This window comes from Lissotriton vulgaris, chromosome 11 (assembly GCF_964263255.1).
Source record: "Lissotriton vulgaris chromosome 11, aLisVul1.2, whole genome shotgun sequence".
Lineage (NCBI taxonomy): Eukaryota > Metazoa > Chordata > Amphibia > Caudata > Salamandridae > Lissotriton > Lissotriton vulgaris.
In genome coordinates this window covers 1,001,778,876-1,001,800,673 of record NC_141699.1, presented here as the reverse complement: position 1 = coordinate 1,001,800,673, position 21,798 = coordinate 1,001,778,876, and the positions used below count along the sequence as shown (strand labels likewise).

At 46.6% G+C, this 21,798-nt stretch overlaps 1 protein-coding gene across 7 annotated transcripts in view; it reads right to left on the bottom strand.

Annotated features, from left to right (window-relative positions):
* Positions 1-21,798, bottom strand: part of ATP13A3 (ATPase 13A3) — a 486,442-nt gene that overhangs the window by 317,796 nt on the left and 146,848 nt on the right. For all 7 annotated transcript variants that reach the window (XM_086944284.1, XM_086944281.1, XM_086944283.1 and 4 more), the window contains one exon: positions 1,645-1,779. In XM_086944284.1, coding sequence (XP_086800410.1) covers positions 1,645-1,779 — 135 coding nt within the window. The remainder of the gene's footprint in view (positions 1-1,644; positions 1,780-21,798) is intronic.

Here is a 21,798-nt window from a genome sequence, read left to right as displayed (position 1 = left end):
CGAGCTGATCAATGTATATACGCTCCAAAAATTTGTTGAATTAATGAATATTCACTGATGAATTCAATTTGAAAATTATAGAGGTCTTGGACCACTGTATTCTAATAACGTGTTACACCCAGGTCCTGTACCTTTCTGGGTTACCCCATTATCTTAATGGTTATGGTTGATACTGTGGGCACCGGAATATTCAACCTTCTGCCCCCTCATGAAGACTTTTGATAGGTGAGAGCCTAAAAGGAGGAGAGTCTGTCACAGTTGGAGAATGTGTTCTAATAGGCGAATAAGCCGACACTGACCTGGAAGTGATTGTTCTAGGAGTAGAGCACCTGTGGCAGGAACATATAGAAGTCTATAACATGAATGTCTGTAATTGATTCTGTGACTATAACCTATCCAGCTACATTGACTTCCTATTCTCTAATTTTTCTTTTAAAAAAAGGGTTTGGAATTCAGTTTTTATTGTTAGTAATCTTTATTAAGGGACATTTTTAAATATGAAGAGGATTAAAAAAAAAATGAAAAGGCAATTGGCCAATATAGTCTTCAACAGGCTGCCAAAATTGTTTTAATTGTTAAAAAGGAAAAATATGGCTTTTCTAGGGAAAGTGTATATTTTTTAAAGTGTTCCGGGATCCTGCACATTGACAATACTATTCAGTGCTTGTTTATCAATGGAGGTCCTTCAAATGAACATTTTGGTTTCCCATGTGCAGTAATGTTTTATACAATCTACCAGCAATAGCACAGAAAACTCAAAAACGTTGCTAGTTGTGCATGCGATTGATCATTTGCATAGTAGTACGCTGGATAAATCCAAGTGTGGCCGATTCCTTAGTAATGGTATTTGAGCATTCTAACAGAAAGATAAAGGTCAGTCGATAAGGTGTGTGTATATCATAAGCATGTATTTATCGTGGTCAATCTGGGAAAATTGTAGTATGCTTAACAGGACTCCATTTAGAACATATGTTACATGAAAAAATGAGAAGCAATTATCTTTACTAAGAATTAAATATTTTTTACTTTTTTCTGTTTGACTATGTGCCTGTTGGACCACACATTTAGTTTCAATGTTTTACGTAGTCCTTTAAATTCCCCAAAAATGGGAAGGAGTTGCAGATTTATTAGTAACAAGTAATTTTGATGGCTCGAAAAAAATCACAAGCACCACCATCAAAAAGGGCCAAATTCAGCAACATTTTGGTTTGTGTCCCTTGAATGAGACAGAATTTAATAAAACAACGTCCAGTACCTTAAAGAAGTAATCTTGCAGAAAACAATGCTACAGAGCTGCCACAAAGTGAACAAGCTTTTATATTTACGCAAGGTCTTAAATAGGTCACATTCCAAAAAGAATTATAATTTCTGGTCTAATAGAGCCAGCATGTCCATTACTTGGATTCACTGCACTGCTCTGAATGATTGCAGTGTGTTGGCAATCACTTTCTTTCAAAACTAAAAACTTTATGTATTTAAAAAAGATACGCTAGTGTATTTTCCCAACTGCTTACCCTTCACCAAACAGTTACAGTCATCATAACGCATCGTCATTTTAACAGGGCAAATTTTGTGAAATAACTTTTTATTGTACGATTTATGTGGTAAGCTACATCGTATATAAAGTTGTAAAGTTGAAAATACCTTTTTAATTGTGTACAGCGAGCTAACAACAGATATAACAGACATAATCACAATTGCCAATGCATAGTAGTAATATCCATCTGTAGTCCATAGAATAACGCTGAAAAGCTGAAAAATGTAAAATGGATTAAGGACCTAAAAAGAAGAAAAAAAAAGAAAGTTATGTTCGATATGGTTTTGCAAAGGAAAAATCTCTTCTGTTGTCTACAGAAGGTTATGCACATAGTCAACAACAAAATTAATGTTGCAAAGTTCTATCACAGAAGGCCTATGTTCTCTAAAAAGAAAAGATAATGAAGATTTCACAGCTCTACCATTGTTCAAGGTGTGTGCAAAAAATACTGGTCTATAGAGAACAGAGCTGAAAAAGAACTAGTATATTGAATATGTATTGCAAAGCAGCTGAGAACCAATATTAGTGCAGTCAGATATAGATATCAACATACATTCAACCAGAACCTATTGTTATGCAATTTGTGAGTTTCAAGAAGCATAAAAGTACTGCATTTTCTTGTCTTCATGAGTGCACTAAACTATAACCCAGCATCTGTTGGTGCTATGCAATCAGTTTAGAGTTGGAGATTTCGGAAGTAGGTATCCTGGATATCTGTGTCACTAAGCAACATGATCAGTGATGGGAAATACATTCCCTCAATGTAACACGTCAGAACACCTACAATCACCATGTCTTGTGAGTAGATAGATTTCCTATAGTGTGGGAAAGCTTTAATTTTGCGCCTCCACCCCTGAAACATATCCGCCTATTTCCACTCCTTGCGTACATGTTACTTGAGCAATTCTTTGCTGGACTAATGTCAGAGGCCAAGAATCTGCCCGCTTTACTGCTCTCAAAAGATAATTGTTGTGTTGTATTGAAGTCTGTATGTTTTGATCAGCATTTTTTAGCTTACACTACTCAATCATAATCATATACACACAGCTAAATTCTTAGAAAAGTGCTACTCATAACTACCAAACTCCATTGTGACAATGAAACTGCACCTCACAGGTTAGGCCTAACAGTGAATCTGGTCAGGGTTGGTTTGGTTGGGGTCAGAGGGTATCCGGCCTAGCAGATTGGCCTGCATTGTACTTTGTGAGGCAGCCAAGACTCCTTTGCATAAGCTGGATTCCTGACTGAGTCAGAACTATGGTGGCCAGTGGAAATGGGCACTTCTCCTTCCTCGGCCACCTCTATTCGAAATTTGGGAGTGAAATGGGAAGCAAATCTGACCTTCTCAGCCCAAATACAACAAGTCTCTGCTATCTGCTTTAGTAAGCTAAAAAATCTGCGGAAAATGCTGCACCTGCTTCCAGAAGATTGCCGCAAAACAGCTGTACATGCCACAGTTACATCTAGGCTAGATTATGCCAATGTGCTGTACCTTGGCCTCCCAAAATATGCTATCCACCGCCTTCAAATGATTCAAAATGTGGCTGCGAGACTGGTCTGCCGGATCCCTTTCTGACAACATGTCTCTCCACATTTAGACAAACTCCACTGGTTACCAGTGGAAAAAATAATCATATTTAAGGCCATGACAATGGCCTATCGGGCTCTAAACGGAAATTGCCTGAAGTATCTGAAGGAAAAACTCTGCCCCTACCAACAAAACAGGGCGTTGCGCTTTAACTCTTTCAATTGGCTTCACACTCCGCGTTGCAAGAAAGCACGAGTGGGGGGTGGTATGGGGGGGGGGGGGGAGAGAGCTCTCACAGTGAAAACAGCTGTACTGTGGAACAACCTCCCTGCCTCACTTCGAAGCGCCGAGTCAGAGCTTTGTTTTAAAAGGGCCTTGAAGACATGGCTCTTCAAGACAGCCATGTTACAGAACTAATAGTCGCCTTCCTGCGCTTGCCACCTGTTTTCACCTCAGTTGTTTTTAGCGCCAGGACACCCCTGTGTCTAGGGGTAGCTGTCGCGCTCAATAAATATCAGTATTTTCATTTTTATTATTATGTAGTAATCAGGACAACACTGGTATGATGAAGTCAACGTAGGTTTATTGAAGAGTAGGTAAAGCAGGTAAGAAGGTCTCTGTAAGCTCCATCAATAGTCCCACAACAGTCCCACCGGGAGCAGCCTGCTAGCTGCTCAGCCCCATCCATCCAACTGTCACTCTGCTCCAGTCACCCAAGCATTCCACACATAGCCCACACATCAAACATTCCACTCAGAACACTCACACAGGCTTAGCAGCTAGGAGCAAGTTAACATAACAGATAAACAGAAATAGGAGAATACTACAGATCTCTTTCCTTATAAATGAAAGACATAACTAAACATCTTGAAACTATAGACCTAAAAATACAAGATAAGATCAATAATAAAAACGTCTAAAACTACAAGCATAAATGTATAAGCTAAATACATACACCAATCATCTTAAAAATGTAAACATACCATCAAAAGATAAGTTGATGCATGTACCAAACATCTTAAGACTGTAAACGCAACAGCAAAAGATAAGTAACATAGTCAGTAACCCAGGGATAACAGAAATAACATCACAAGAGGGACAACGACTCCGCAATATAAAAAGAGAAGAGAAAAAGGTAAAAATATAAAATACGAAATACCCATCTGCCCTTCTTAATAAAGGCAATAAATTGATGACAAAAATGTATATAATCTCATGTAGGGAAGAATCCATGTAAAAGTGTGGAAAAAGGGACTGGGACCCAAATTCCTGCCCCCACTCTAAACAGGGGACAACATGTATGTAAATGTAGACAAAAGGGACTCATACCCAATGTCCTAACCCCCACCCTAAACAGGGGACAACAAATATGTAGATGTGGACAAGACTGACTTGTACCCAATGCACTGCCCCCGTAAACCAAAAGGGACCACCTGTGAAATAAAACGTCAAGAGAACATTGGGACTTACACCCAATGTCCTGCCCCACTAGCAAATAAGGGACAACCAGTGAAATCTCTCCAATGAGAGTAGGCAAACAATGTAAAGACTCCGCAAGAAAAATTGTGCGCGCAAGGCATCTTAAGCACGCAGGGCCCAAGCCCTGCAACAAATCAAAAAAACACCCTTGCGCAAGGGTACAAATGTAATATAGCATAAAGTTGGACATAAAAATCCTAAAACTTACCCCACCGTAGGGCCAACCCTCATGTAAGGGAACACTCATCCTGTGTAAGGGTTCACCCCTGTGAAGGTATGTATGTATGTATGTGTGTGTGTTCTTATATAGCGCTCAACTTACCCTAGGGCATCTCGGCGCTTGCATTGGGAACCCGTCCTGGCTTTTCCCTGTGAGATAACCCGTACTGGGCATCCCCAAGGTGAAGGCCAGGCATCCCGCCGCGGGGGGCCGTTGTGGAGATTAAGCAAGCTTACTGCCCAGAGCTGCATAGTGTGAACCCGTGATTAGAGTGGGCACCGAAGCAAGAGTTATCGAGTCCGTGGACAATTGGGCTCAGACCCCGCCGTGTCGGGAATTGAACCATGGTCCCGGGTCTGACCTCTGCTTCAGGGTATGCCTCCTCTAACCAGTGAGCCACACTGTGAATTGCAGCCAAATCCTGCAAAGAAAACTACATATCCCTAATGTAAGGGAAAACTCATTATGTAAAATTGTAATACTGTAAAACTGTACTTGAGACAGTTAAGATTGCTACATACATACTGAAAAGTGACATTTTTACAAACGCTGCAAACAGATTTAGAATTAAGACATCCAAAAGCAAATGTGAAAAATAGCCACTAGATGGCAGCATAACACAGGAGTGAATATTGCAAAGAAAGAAAACAAGATTTCACAAATAAGAACAAAGTAGACTGCGCTCGTGAGAAAAAAGGGCTCCGATAAGTCTTGCAAGTATGATTAGCCCATTACAATAAAAGAAATGTCTTGATGCTGAAGTTTCCATATAAGGCTCGTGTCAGTAGCCACCCAACAATGCACAAACGCATAATGAAGTGTAATGTTCCTTTCAATGGTGGCTATGCGCTCCAATGTGCACAAAAATCAACAAAAGTGAAGTACTTTTTGAAGTATGAGACACAAACCTTCCTTTCTTGTCACGTGTTAGAGCTCTTTCCTTTAAATTGAGACGTATTGAAGAAAACGGGTTTGCAAGAATAACAAGCGTGATACGTAAATGGCATGAGCGCGATTGGCAAATGGCATAAAAGCGTAATTGAATAGCTTGCTGTAGCGCCAAACCCAAAATGGCGGCACGTACATTGATGCCGCGCCGGATGGCTCAAAGCAGCAGCGTGCGCCAAAACGTCAGAAGGCAGCGCTGCAGCTGATGAGTCACAATAAAGATAGTCAAGAAGATGAAGTCACCAGAGACTGAGCGTGACCCTACAACTGCACCAAGGTAAGCGCAAGCAAAGTCTCTTTTAAAATTTAAATTGGCAGTTGGATAGGGTGGCAATCTTGAAGTCTCAATAAGCATTGAATAAACAAAGTCAAAACATGCCTCGTCTGACTCGTGACTCCGTTCCTGATGCATGCTGTCTCCCCACGATTGTCAAACAGTGAAAACACGCCCAGGAAAACCAAATGTGTTTGTGTGCTTTTGAAAGATCCGTGTAAAAGACCAAAAGCAAACAGATAATGTCCGACTGTGCCTTTAACAAAAATATAAGGCTCAACTTGACTTCGCCGAGACTGGTTTTGGTTTGTACACCTCCTGTGTGTGTAGCCCACTGCCAAAGAACGATCCATGTTTATTTGCGCAAAGTCCATCTGAACACACACTGCCCAGAGGCCGCAGCGGTGTGCCACCAAATCCATCTTGTCACCTGTCTTCGCTCTTCCTGGCACAACCACAGGTGAGATGAGTAAAACTGAACACTTGACAGGATCTGGTGCGAGATCAAATGTGTAGGGAAGGGTGATCCAGTGCCTTCATGGCTCAGGCACACCAAGCAAAATCAGACAGACTTTCCCTTGTCAGAATACACATGAGTCACACTCTGCGCAACACCCTTGAAGTAAAAGGATAGGCTTACTGTGTGTGAAAGCTCACTCTGCGCAGCATCCATGGAGCTGCTTGTTGAAGTTGACTCTAGAGACAGAGTACAGCACGCTTGTCTGGGGGCTGTCGGGGTGATGGACACCAGTGGGACAGCACAGCGCACTGTCTTTGTGCTGGTTTCCTTTGTTTCTTTTGAAGCTGAATGTCTTTAAAGAAAGGTACCTGTGAGGCCTCTTGAACGTAATTTCTGTAACACCTTGTTCCTTCTGCTTTAACCAGTCGTCCGTTACTTGTGGTGTCTAGTCTCCAGCATATTGTAGAATGAATGATGAGGTTTCTCAAGCCACTTGTACACCGTTGAGCGTAGGAACGTCTTTACTATACTGACGGAGCCACCCGGCCCGTCCAGATACGCACACACGCACTCTGGGGGCGGGACCGCCCTCAGAGATAAATAAACGGGCGCAAGACCGCTCTAGGTCTTCTGCCCATAACGGTAGTCAGTTTTTGCGTGTGTTGTCTGTCAAACGAGTTAGGCCCCACTCTGCAGCCAGGTTGTCACTCCCCTCATCCGCCTACCGGCACCACATGTTGGCGACGAGGATGGGATCTCCCACGCCTCGCCCATAAGAAAAAAAAACCAGCTGTGCCTGTCTCACCCCCACTGAACTTGCGCCCCCGGCGTTTGAGCTTGCAGCATAAGGAGAGTTGCTGCGGGTGCGTAGTCAAATGCACCTATCCGGCGATCTGCCCACCGAGGCGAAAGCAGTCTCCGCGCCTGCCTGGCGCCACGGTGAGCCCCTCACAGGGGATTTTTTTTTTTTTTAAACGTCAAACGGTAGGCATTTGCGTAGCCAAGACACAGACTTCAGAAAAAAAAATTCCCTCGAAAATTACCCGTACCAGAAAAAAAAAAAAAACGTGCCAACAATACATCGAGTCGCTCACCAGGAAAACACCGTGTCACTTGAGGAGACAGTTTGGCCACAACAGAAACAGAGAAGCAAGGAAATAATTCAGGCCTAGTGCACAGGCCTACTCACGTAGTGGCACAAGCCCCAGACTGCAACGACAACGCACACCCTGTCCCTGCTTGCAGGTCCGGTCGCTCCAGACACCGCACGGCTCCCCCCCCGTGAGTGCCAGGACCCCTGACCCCCCCCCGCTGCTGCCGTGAGCCCTCAGCTGCCTCGCTCCAGCTGAGTGCCTGCCTGCCAGGATTGTTGCGTGTGACTTGTGCCAGTTTATTTGTATTTTTCTTAGCTTGTGCCCCTGTATTTTTTTCCAGTCTCTCTGGTTTTGTCTTAGCTGTGCCCTTGTAATTTTGCCGTCCCTGTGTGCCCGCGGGTCTGTTTCCCGCCGCTTCTTCCCCTCCCCGCCGCTGCTCCCCTGCGGCCCCTCCCCCTTTTCTTCTGTACCCCGCCGATTGGCCACCCCGCTCCCGCCTCCCAGCTGCTCCTCCCTCCCACTTCGCCATTTATGGAGGTCGCTGCACGGAAGTGCAGCGGACGTGCGCAGCGATTGTAAGCCCGTCTACACCTGTCCGTGCCTGAACCGCGCCCAGCGCCAGAAACCCTGGTCACCGACTATGCCAACGCACCTGACGAACTTACGACGCCGCCACCCTCCACGGACTTAACGCCAGCCGGAACCCCGCCTGCTACCGAGCCACCCCGAAACGCACCCACGGACCCTTCACCTGCCAGGCCTGCCAATTCACCTGCCTCCGATCCTGCACCGCACCCGCCAAGCCAAGGTCCAGCAACAACCACCTAAAGTGCATCCTGCTCAACACCTGCTCTGTCCTCAGACACGCCGTAGAACTCTGGAACCTCCTCGACACATCACCAGACGTCACCTTCCCCGACATCGCCATAGCGGTAAGCTACAAGATCACTCGGAGGGACCGCGTCAACCAAACCGGAGGAGGCATCGCCATCGTCCACAGAAACACCATCTGCATCACGACCAACTCCGACAACACCCTCACCGCCGCCGAGCACCTTCACTTCCAGATTCACACCGACCCAAAGACCACCCTCAGAGGCACCCTCATCTACAGACCCCCGGGACCACGCACACAATTCAGCGAAGCCATCGCAGACTTAGTCAGTCCGCACGCCCTCACCTCCACAGACTACATCCTCCTAGGGGACCTCAACTTCCACCTGGAGAACAACAAGGACTGCAACACCGCCGCCCTGCTGGACAACCTCGCCAACCTCGGACTCAAGCAACTGGTGAACACCCCCACCCATTACGCCGGCCACACGCTTGACCCCATCTTCTCCTCCAGCAAGCACATCTACTTCAGCCACTCAACCGGACTACACTGGACAGACCACAGCTGCGTCCACTTCAACTTCAGAAGAACCACGACCCACCACCACCCGCAACAGGTTTCCCACAGAAGCTGGAGCAAGATTACCGCCGACCAGCTCACCACCGCCCTCAGCCAGAACCCACCCACCAACACAACGGACCCCAACGAAGCAGCTCGCAACCTCACACAGTGGCTCACCAACTGCGCCAACGAACTCGCACCACTGAAGAACCCTCCCAGCAGACCCCGCAGGAGGAAAGCCTTGTGGTTTACCAACGACCTCAAAAACTCCAAGAAAACCTGCCGCACCCTCGAGAAATCCTGGCGCCACGACCAGACAGCAGAGCACATGACCGCCCTCAAGAATGCCACCCGCAAGCACCACCAGCTGATCCGCACCACCAAGAAGACAACATTCAAAGAACGACTGGACAAAAACACCCACAACAGCAAGGAACTCTTCAGCATCGTTAAAGAGCTCTCCAACCCCAGGGACTGCAACGACGACATCACACCCTCGCAAGACCTCTGCGACTCACTCGCCTTGTTCTTCCACCGCAAGATCGCCGACATACACAACAGCTTTGGCGCGCTGACCACGCACCCAATCACCGAACCAGCGCCCCCCAACACCACCCTTTGCACCTGGACCCCTATCATCACCGAAGACACCACCCGCCTGATGAACACCATCCACTCTGACTCCCCTACCCTCACCACATCTTCAACAAAGCCGACGCCATCATCGCACCCCAACTTCGGAACATCATCAACAGCTCCTTCGCATCCGCCACCTTCCCGGAGAGCTGGAAACATGCTGAGCTGAGCGCCCTTCTGAAGAAACCCACCGCGGACCCCACGGACGTGAAGAACTTCCGCCCCATCTCGCTCCTCCCCTTTCCAGCCAAAGTTATCGAGAAGACCGTCAACAGACAACTCTCTGCCTTCATCGAGACCAACGGATCCCTCGACCCTCACAGTCCGGTTTCCGGGCAAACCACAGCACAGAGACCGCCCTCATCGCAGCCACCGACGACATCAGGTATCTGCTCGACAACGGGAAAACTGCTGCCTACATCCTCTTGGACCTCTCAGCAGCCTTCGACACCGTATGCCACCGCACCCTGATACAGGGCCTCAGCAACACCGGAATCCAAGGAGCGGCCCTGGAGGGGATCATCTCGTTCCTCGAAGGAAGAACCCAGAGAGTCGGCCTCCCCCCGTTCCAATCCGCGGCCAATGAAGTCATCTTCAACGTCTACATGAGCCCTCTCGCAGCCATCGCACGCCAACACAACCTCAACATCATCTCCTACGCCGACGACAGCCAGTTAATCCTCTCCCTCACCAACGACCCCGCCAGAGCCAACCTCCAGAAAGTAATGAAAGACGTCGCGGAATGGATGAAGATCAGCCGCCAGAAACTGAACTCAGACAAGACGGATGTCCTCATCCTCTGACCATCTCCCTCCACCTGGGACGACTCCTGGTGGCCCCCTGCCCTGGGCACCGCACCCAAGCCAATGGACCTCGCACGCAACCTGGGCTTCATCTTGGACTCCTCCCTCACGATGACCAAGCAAGTCAATGCGGTCTCGTCATCCTGCTTTAACACCCTGCGCATGCTCCGAAAGATCTTCCGATGGATCCCCACCGAAACCAGGAAGACGGTCACCCAGGCCCTCGTCACCAGCCGTCTGGGCTACGGGAACACCCTCTACGCCGGAACCACAGCCAAACTCCAGAAAAGACTCCAGCGCATTCATAACGCCTCAGCACGACTCATCCTGGACATCCCTTGCCACAGCCATATCTCTGCCCACCTGAAAGACCTGCACTGGCTCCCCGTCAACAAAAGGATCAAGCTCAGACTCCTCACCCACGCACACAAGGCTCTCCACGACACGGGCCCGAAGTACCTCAACAGCCGCCTCACATTCTACATACCCACTCGCCAGCTCCGATCCGCCAGCATCGTCCTCGCCTCCACCCCACGTATCCGCAAATCCACCGTCGGAGGAAGATCCTTCTCCTACCTGGCAGCCAAGACATGGAACACCCTCCCCACTCACCTACGGCTGACCGTGTACCATCTCTCCTTCAGGAAACAACTCAAGACCTGGCTGTTCGAGCAGTAGCGACCCCCCCTCCCTCAGGGCCTGGAGACCCTTACGGGTGAGTAGCGCGCTATACAAATTCTGCTCAGCCCCTCCCTTCACGTGTTCCACTGCGGACCCCTCCCTGCATCAAAGGGAAGAGAGATAGTACGAAGACCAAAAGGGCTCAAACTGCCTTCGCACAATATTACAACACACAGCCTGACGGACCGGCACACTCAGAATTTTCACACATAACCGCGTGCTACAGAAACATACAGGATGAATCAAACACCGCCACAGATGACGTTGGGGCAGCGGCAGCACCCACTACACAGCCGACAGGACCACTGAACGTTGCAGCACCTCAGTAAATATGTGTAGTGATCTTAGATCAACATTGCAACTTGTATCAATATACAGCGAGTACGCATTTACCATTTGAAGTTACACAAGCAGCTGTTTGCACTATTGAGACACACCGTTAGGACTATTCAGTAGTGGACCGACATCCTTTTTGGAACCCTTCCAAATTTGACGGCCATAACGCATTTACTACATATTGAGACCTTATTAACAGCCCTGAAGAAGTCGTGGTATGATATTATACCAACGAAACACGTGTTGGCTGTATCAAAACTGAAGAAATATATGCCGACTACATGAAATTGATCAATATTGAACTGTTGTAAGGAATCTGCATTTGCTGTAAAGGAACTGGATACTGATTGCCCCGGACTGAATACTTTGGATTAAAAGTGGACAACGAGAATAATTGTTTTTATGAACATTATTTAACTTTGGACTTCTGATGCGCTCGGATTTGAAATTTGATACAGTGTGTTCCCTTTTCTGAAAGGAGATTTTTGGGGTTATATTGGTAACTGAACCCTCCTTTCCTAGTAGCACCCCCATCACTGTGTCTGATCTACTCTCCCCTATTTACACTGCAGAGCGCCTTTAGCTAGTGATATACCTGGTTACCAAATATATGACTAAAAAAAACGCTAGACTGGGATTAGTCGAAAGTTTTTACCAGTGGCCGAGATTATTTAAAGCACTTCACACCCATCACTTTAAATAATGAAACTATTTAGCAGCTTCAAACAACGTTAACATAAGGAATTAAAAACACATTAAGTAGGCAAGCCAATGTGGTAAACAGAGTGCACGCAAAATCAACAGATCTTGCCTTTAAAATAGGAGTGCCGACCAACTGTATTTGCCGAATGCTTGCTTGGTTGTTTTTGCATGGTCAAAAAGTTAAAACAAAAATAATAATAATAATAATTCAAAACGGTTGCCAGTGCATCACAACGAATGTGCACACACAATCAACCTTCTTGGCATGATGAAAAACAATTCCAAGAGTGTTGCCGGTGCATGCACATTGATATGCAGCCATTTTATATTTATGTTTTTTGTCATTAAAGAGAATTTCAAGGTGCCTGACCATGCGTACGCATGTGTTGAGATTCACCAGAGGAAAGTAGGTTATTTTTTATTTTATTTTAATTTTTCAATTCCAGCCGCAAACAGTAAAATGAAAGTAAAATAAAATATTGCACGTGAATGCAAAAACAAACAAGCAGAGGCCTCGGGGGTAGTGTGCAGCCAAAGGAGCCTCACAATGTTTTTAAACTGAAAGTAAGAAAGGTATGAGTGGGAAAGAGATGGGCGAGGCATCAAAGAGAAGTGGGGGGTGGGGAGCAGGAACAGAGTAGGGGGAGATTATGTAACAGGACCGAGTGGACGGAGAAAGCAAAGCAAGACATACACTACAGCACAAATAACAAAAATACATATATAGTTTCCCTGTTGTCAACAATTGAAGGATACTAAACAGACAATCAGAAATATTATAAAGTAGAAATGCTCAAGGGGCGGCACAAACAAAAATAGGTAAGAAGGTCATTAAATAAAAAGCAAGGACCTGAGACACACAAGAAAGTCGTCCAGTTCTGGCTCATAGCCCAGACAGAGTAAAATAAAATAGTTCAAGTAATACAAAAATTGGATTAAAGGGATCAGGAGATATTCCATTTTAAAACAATGGCAAAAAAGTGTCTAAAGAAAACAATGTGAATCTCAAAGGTCTATGTTAGTCTATAGGGTTCTGCTGAGTAGGTCCCAGTTGCAACTGCGATCAATCGAGGTTCGGATAGATATCTTTAAATTCTGACTTAGGTGTCATTTTGAGTTGGTGCAGCGGGACGGAGCTACTGCCATACGGAACTCACAATTCTTTTCCCTCTTTTAGAGGTGGGGAAATGCTAAGTCCAATGCCCTTGCCAAGAAGTTTATTCACCACAGGACTGGTTGCACCCCTTTTTCAGGAGGTAAGCACAGGCATGCAAAACAATTGCACTGGTGTGCAGGGAAAGAGCTCTTTGTGTCAACAATGAAGGGTACGCTGTTCCCCAGGGTGATAAAGTGAATGAACCAAGCAATGTGTGAAGGCCCCAACAAAGGAGGAAAGGGAGGGGAATCCTCCCTTTCAGGACTAAAACCCTCACACACCCAGCAAGCTAGGTGTCATGCTTCATCATATGGGTTTGCTCCTCGTCAGGCCGGCGGTGCAATGCTTGACGGGCACCCATAAAGGGGCTCTTTACCGGAGATCTTTTGTTCCTGCCGTTGGTGCGGTGGGTGTGAGGGCCCTAGGGAGGGTGTAGACGTAGGGAGAAAGTGAATATAAAAAGGTTAGATTATCCACTAGGTAATTTTAATAGTGTGGTAATCTACCTTGTTAAAATAAGTGAGGAGAGAGTGCTCACTGGTGCAATGATCCAGGAGAGTACGCTCTACTTAATGGTTGACATGTTCCATGCTATTTGTTCACAAGGATACAGTGCAATTCATCAGGACCTATAAGGAGTAACTATCTACACGCTGTGGATGGTGAGGATTCCACCTACCACAGGATACTGAGGGGCAGGCAGGGGGTCCTGCCACTTCTTAGTGGGACCCTACTAAGGTAAAGTGATGGCATCAACGGTCTTCTCCAGTGCTGGGCACCTCGAATGTAGGTACCCTGTCCGCCGAACGGACACCGCCAGAGGACCTACCCGCAAGTAGTAGGGATGCAGAGAAGCCGGAGCTCTTTGTGTCAATTGTTAGTTCCTTTGGCACAAGAAAACCCCTCTATGGGAGGTTGCTTCCAAGACGCATATGAGACTGCTGAGCAAGTCGAATAAACATGGCGGCCTGCTCAGAATTCAACACTTAAAAAAGTACATCCACTTCACATACACATCACTGAGATCCCGACCATGAGCATGACCTTTAGATCTGGAGATTCAAAAATACATTTTTATTTCACTCAGTACTGCCTCAAGTGATAAAAGTATGACTTCTGCAATCTCTTCTGCTCTTTTTCAGCTACAAACAGCATTCTCATTTCAGAGAGGTGGACATTCTTCTTTACAGTAGTAACTTAGTTGTGAATGGCTGTGACCCCAAGGCACATGAATAAAACGTTTCCAGGTTTTGCGACAGGATCTAGGCCAGAAAAAACTACAAGATAGTAGAAGGGAGGCTCTGGTCAGATTTAGAGTTTTGGTTCATTAGCCTGCCCCACTCTTTCCAAAATGAATAAGACACTGCTGTCTCCCCATCAAAGAAAAGCCATCTCCAAATTGTCACCTAATTAATCTCCACCCCAAGTGAGAGGTGCCAGTACATCTATATGAAGGTCTACTTCAAAGGAATTTTTCAGCTCTTTTTCATCTTTGAAACAAAGTTTAAGAAGACTCTGCATGGCCTTGAGTGAGACAGTTACATCACATCCATTTTGTCTTAAAAAATGCCAGTATGATCCTATAACCAAATATCCTTGTACTGTTGACAGTTGGCCCAGAGAAGTGGACAGCTTCTGGGGCAAAATTATCCTTATTACAGCACTTCATTGCCTTTAGGACATTGACCAGAGATGGGAAGAAATCCCTTAGAACGTAGGGGAAGGAGGGGAAGGAGGCTAAAGAGGGTCCCTAAAGGCTGCAGCATATATTGTGCCTCCCTAGGCGACCCCACAGCACCAGCATCTGCAGACCGACTGCTTTGGAGCGCCCACCAGAGAAGCACCCCAAGCTAGGGATCGTCTTATGGAGTAAATCCTAGAAATAAAAACCCCATCCAGTAGCCACTTTTTGGCCAACGAGCAGTAACGCAATGCTGACTGCAGATTGCTGATCGCAGTGGCAAAGACCCTGCAGAAGCGAAAAACAAAGAGGTAGGAACCTGGGAAGATCCTCCGGGCTTGGGATTACCATCGGCACAAATCCCACTGGGTGTCTGAAGACGTGCCTCCAGACGGCTGCTCCACACGAGTACGCCCATCCCCCCTCGGAAAAGTAGGAATTATTGAGCGGAGTCCTACTCTGGGACTCACTGTAACCTCCCTGATCTCCCGTGCCCCTGTGACCTCCTGAAGCTGGGCAGACCCTTTTGAGGCAAAGTGAGCTCACTGCTGCCTTCCTTCGCTGACCGCTGGATGTCTGCAGACGGACTCTAGTGCTAGAGCGGGGACGCACAGATGTGGTCTCTCTGCTCACCAGCACACTTGTGATGTCCCAGATCAGTAGATGGATGAGAGCAGGGCAGCCATGATGCTGGAAGAAGAGATCAACACCGCACACCTATGCTGTCAACCTGCCCCGGCCCATGGTGTTCGACTGGCCCTCTGGGATGACAAACTATTGCACGGAAGCGCAGATGCAATACAGACGCAACTGGAAAACGAAATAAGGTGAAGAGTGAGAGGTGAGCCTGATGCTGCTCCCTAACCCCCACATCTCCCCCGTGCCACCGACCAACCTGGGTCCGCACAAAGGACTGCCGTTAAGTGGGGGACTCCCATGTGCTCCGGGAGTAGCCCGCCAGTCTGACCCCCAGCGCCTCCTGAGTGGAGCATGTCTGTCCCTGAGATTTGGTTCAACCACACGACTGGCAGCCTCCTCGCCTCCATCTGACGTGGGATTCACCCGAAGCAGAAGAGGAGCTCCTCGCAGCTTTTTTACTTTGGCTCTATGCCCATTCACTGATCTATACTGTGATTCAAGGTGTGCATGCTATTTTATGCCTGCGTGCTTTCCTGCTCATTTGCCAGCAACACCGTTAGCTTATGCATATACGCTTACATCGACGCACCCTATTGTTGCTACTTCAGAGCTGCAATGCCTATATTTCCTGCTGTCCATCGTATACACTGTCATATATATGTGATTTCCATGTGGCTGTACCCACCCGTCTTGTAACTCATAAAATCAGGACTGTCTATAATGTACTTGTGTATGGGCGGTCACTGTGTATTGGTCTTCCTTCATGTTCTTGTATTTATCCATATGTAATTTGGGTAACTATCTGTCTACCAATTATTTAAAGCAGTCTGATACCTTTGAGTCAAGTTTGCGTTATATAAAACTCTACAAATAAACATGCAAACTGTCATTGCAGGCTGCGTGCCATGGTGCAGAGAAAAGTGAAGACACGAAATGGCACACCTCCTGTGTGCCATGCCTGCAAATACTACATGCAGTATAGGTAAGTCACTCCTACAGCAGGCCTTACAGCGCTAAGGCAGGGTGCACTATACTACGTGTGGACATATCTGCATGAGCAGATATGTCTCTGTGATGTCGAAGTCAATTCTTAGATATTAGAAGTGGACAGGGAAGCCATTTTAAGTACATGTGCTGGACACAGGTAGTTATGAGTTACCCAGCTATATGATGGCTTCACTGAAACTAGAGATGTTTGGTATCAAACACCTCGTATTAATAAACCCACACTGATTCAGTGATGGATTTTCTCATACATGCACCCAGAAAGCACCTTAGAGGTGCCTCCTAAAAATTCTACTGACTACTAGTCCTCTGGCTGACTGATGTAAACCAGCCTGCCACCACAGGCAGGATTCTGACCCCGTTCAAGTGAGAGCCCGAGCTCTCGGAGGGCAGCAGCGATGCCTACTCTGGCCGGAGTTGTTGTCACCACCTCGAAGCAGGATGGCTAAGTAATTAGAATATCAAGGCAGGAGGCTATACATGCCTTTTCTCCCATAGGAAAGCATTGTGCGTAAAAACGCATTTAAGTGAACATTTTACATACCTGCTAAAAATCAATTTAAAAAAAAGTACTTACTTGACAAAGAAGTTCTGGGTATCAAAACTGATATAAAATAAGACTTATTTTTTTTAATTGGTCTCAGATTTATAATTCGGTGTGCGTCTCATTTATTGCCTCTGTGTGTGTCAACAATACTTAGCACTACCCTCTGATACACCGAACTGCTCACCCACACTACCACAAAAGAGAGCACTTAGGTTATCATTTGTGCCTCTGTAAACCAATTAAGGTTTGTCTGGACATACTACAAGGCGTACCTCTTTTTGGTCCACTATATAAAGAATCAGATTCCTCTAAAATATAAATATATAAAATCTCAATCAATCAAGTGCATTTGTAAAGTGCTCGGCTGCTTCGGCAGAAGCATCCCAGTGCTCAAAGCAGCGACTGAAAACATGCCAGGTCCTCAAGGACTAATTTTAACCAAAAAGCCAGAACTTTAGCTCTTTTTTATAGCTATCAACTGACTGAGGCATGCGAGCTTTGAGTGGTAAGGTGCTCTAAAGCTTCGCAGTCAAAGCAGTAAATGAGCTACCTCCACGCCAAACTTCGGAATATCTGGGGATTCGCATGAGCCAGAGTTTATTAGATCTCAGCATTCTCTCTTGCTTGTACAGGCCGAGTCTGTTCCTACGGTACAGAGGGCCCTGACTTTGAGGGCTCTGAAGGCCAGGATGAGGGCCTTAAATTTAACCAACTTGAACATTGGGGACAAGTTTAGCGGCTGAGTGAGGTGAAATGTGCTGGAAAAAAGGGACGTTCCGGATCAGTCTAGCCATTCTGAAAGATCTGGAGTCTGTGGCTCAAAAAAGCAGGCAGACTCAGATAAAGGCTGTTGGCATAATCTAAACGTGAAGTTACAAGTAAATGAAGCACAATGTTGCGGACCTCCTCCAGGACCAGGTGTATCAACTTCCTAACAGATCTAAGTTTCAGAAAGTTGGTCAAGGAGATCTGTCTAATTTGGGTCCTGAAGGAGAGCTCGGAGTCAAACATTATACCCAAATCCTTGCCGATGTAGAAGGCGTCGGTGAGGGATTAAGTTCTTCAGGCCACGAAAAAGTTGGGGGGGGGGGGGGGGGGGGGGGGGGATTTGGTCGTTCCGGATGTAGAAGAGAACCTCGGTCTTGGCTGATTTTAGACTCCATCCAGGCAGCTATGCCTTTGAGACATTCCTTAAATTTGAGGAGAGATACTTCCATGTGCCCTCGAAAGGAAAACAGCGTTTAAGAGACCTCCTTCTCGCCCCAGGTTTCGATCAGGGGGACTAGGAAAAGATTGAAAAGCAGCGGGCTCAAGTAAGAGCCCTGAGGCACCCTGAAGACAAGAGGTTTGGGGGATGAAGCAAAAGGGAGGAGCTAGACACGCTTTGATTTGTTTTCCAATAAATGATTTCAGACAAGAAAGGACAGGGCCCTAAAAGCAGAATTGGCATAATCTGTTCAGGAGAGTGGTGTGGGACACCCTGTCAAACACTGCTAACCGGTCTAATAATACCACCATGGCTGAAGAGCCTCTGTCTAGGGTTTACCTTACAGACTCAGACACTTCCAAATGTGATGTTTCGGTACTGTATACTGCTCATAAACCTTATTGAGTATCATGGAGAAGATAGTTAGCCTCATTAAAGTAGGACAGCTGAAGATTTACCAGCTGCTCCAGAATTTTAGCAAGGGCTGGCAGCAGCAAAATGTCCCTGAAATTGCTCAGAACACCAGGGTCGGCATTGGGTTTCTTGAGCAGCGGAAGAACCAACTGTTTCCAGATAGCAGGGAAAATATCCGCATGGAAGGATGAGTCATGATTTTGTTAAGAAAAGAATTGAAAAAATGTGCCATCATCCTGAAAATTTGGGGAGGGCAGGGGTCCTCAAGAAAGACAAATTGGCATTTCACTAGCTGATTAAGTAAGTCACATTCTGATATCGTACAGACTAGGAGTTACCTGTAGACCTCAGACACACCATAAACTACCTTCAGTTCCGCCAAAAACTAAAAACTTACCTTTTCCCCAAAAACTAATCCCCCAGCACAGTCCACAGCAGTCTCCCTGGTTTTACAGCGCCGTGATATCCCATGGGATGAGTGTCGCGCTTTACAAATACCAGAAAAATAAAATAAATAAAATAAATAGGAAAGAGTCAGCTTATAGCTAGTGGTGGGAGTCAGAGTTACTGCTGCACAGAATCCATCCGGGAAGGTAGCGTACAATTTTTATATTTTCTCATTAAAAAAATTCAAAACTTTAGTGCAGAGTTCAGGCAAGGTATTAAAAGCACTTAGTACCGCATCAGCTTTGGTAAACACTTCCCTGGAGGTAATGGAAGCTGCCTCAATGTGTGATGAGAAGATAGATATATATATATATATATATATATATATACACACACACAAAGGTGACCTGTAAAGGAATGCACGCCAACGCTGTTTGCAGGTGAAAATACTGTGTCTTTAGAATCACCCTACTTTTCTTTAATGCATGTAAGCCCGCCCTATATGGGCCATCCCAATAGAACAAAGATTTCTGGGCCTCGTAGTCCTAATGGATTTTTTTTCTTTAATCCCACACAGTTGATTAACTGCTGCAATGTTCCAAGCCCCCAGATGGGCCTTGATGCACACGCTTCCCCTCTAAATCCAGGACAGCGTTTCCAACACAAAGATCCAACATTATCGATCTCCTGGCCCCCTACTACAGGGTGGTGCTCTCCCGACGGCTGGGCTGACGCCAAAAATGCCTGCTCAAAGGTTGCCCTGTAATGGAAGGCACGCCAACGTTGTTCTTGGTGAAACACCTTTTTACTGGTATTAGGGCAATATTGTCACCAAACGCATGAACAGTTCAACTGCGTCCTGATCGCCTGACGCGTTCGAGGTAAAATCCTCTTCCTCAGAGGCGTAGATGCAGGTGAAAATTCTGTGTCTTTAGAACCACCCTACTTTTCTTTAATGTTACAAATTTTGGCGGCAGTCCAGCAGTCGGGAGACCACCACCCTGTAGTAGGGGGCCAGGAGATCGATAATGTTGGATTTTCGTGTTGGGAACACTGTCATGGATTTAGAGGGGAAGCGTGTGCATCAAGGCCCATCTGGGGGCTTGGAACATTGCGGCAGTTAATCAACTGTGGGGGATTAAAGAAAAAAAATCCATTAGGACTACGAGGCCCAGAAATCTTCCTTCTATTGGGATGGCCCATACAGGGCGGGCTTACATGCATTAAAGAAAAGTAGGGTGGTTCTAAAGACACAGAATTTTCACCTGCATCTACGCCTCTGAGGAAGAGGATTTTACCTCGAAACGAGTCAGGCGATCAGGACTCAGTCGAACGGTTTATGCGTTTGGTGACACGATTGCCCTCATACCAGTAAAAAGGTGTTTCATTAAGAACAGCGTTGGCGTGTCTTCCATGATAGACAGACAGACAGACAGACAGACAGACAGACGTACCACACTAATCGCAGAATACAAAAATACATGCGAGGTAGCATGCAGTGTTATCCTGTATTTTTATTTCAGGATTCTGGTGACCTCACAAGCTCTGGTGCATTACAGGACTAGCGCTGCTTTTTCAGGCAGCTCTGCGTGCATATTTTAAAACTACCTAGTTTTGTCTAATTAGTTAAATTTATTTTTATATTCCCCTGCTTTTAACTGGCCTCGCATACTTGCACCTCTGTCCCGCTTCGCTGCATTTAATTGGAAAGTACACCGCATTTCGCGGTTCCCTCGCCCTGTCTCGTGTGGCGGCCATCTTCGGTGGGGCACACGCCCGGCGGTGCTTCATGCTCCCAGCGGTCTAGTCATCGCTAGGAGGCTAGACCAACAAAGCAAGGCAATCTCAGGTGAGCGCTCTCACAAGCTCTGGTGCATTACAGGACTAGCGCTGCTTTTTCAGGCAGCTCCACGTGCGTATTTTAAAACTACCTCGTTTTGTCTAATTAGTTGAATTTATTTTTATATTCCCCTGCTTTTAACTGTCCTCGCATACTTGCACCTCTGTCCCGCTTACCTGCATTTAATTGGAAAGTACACCGTATTTCGCGGGTCCCTCGCCCTGTTTCGTGTGGCGGCCATCTTCGGTGGGGCACACGCCCGGCGGCGCTTCATGCTCCCAGTGGTCTAGTCGTCGCTAGGAGGCTAGACCAGCATAAAAGCAAGCCATGCTAACGCGCAGCGGTAACGCGCAGTGGGATCGCCGGAATTCCGCCTGAGTTCAGCCCGTCTGCGCCCGTCCGCGCTGAGGACGGGCTGCAGGGCGGGCAGGACACTGACACCTCGTACTTTAGCTCAGGTCGACTAGCTCACGATCTTTCTGCAAATTATTTAACGTACTCTGCGTCTACTTTACGATCTTTGTGTTCCCACATATCCGCCTCCTGTACGTCTTGTACTCTGCCCACCCATTACTTCACCTGTGCTGGGTGTGGCTTTTCCACCGGTAAGATGCGGCTATCAAAGACTCAAACTACCAAGGCGCATCACCGGGGTAAAAGGAAGCCCACTAAGAAACTTCCAGCCTCCCTCCCTCTCCAATTTTGGAGTATAAATTGCAGATCGCTCCCCAAAAATAAATTTCATCTATTTGATTTTATAAATGATGAGTCGCCAGATGCATTGTTTCTGACTGAGACCTGGCTTCACGAAAGTTCTGGACCTGAGAT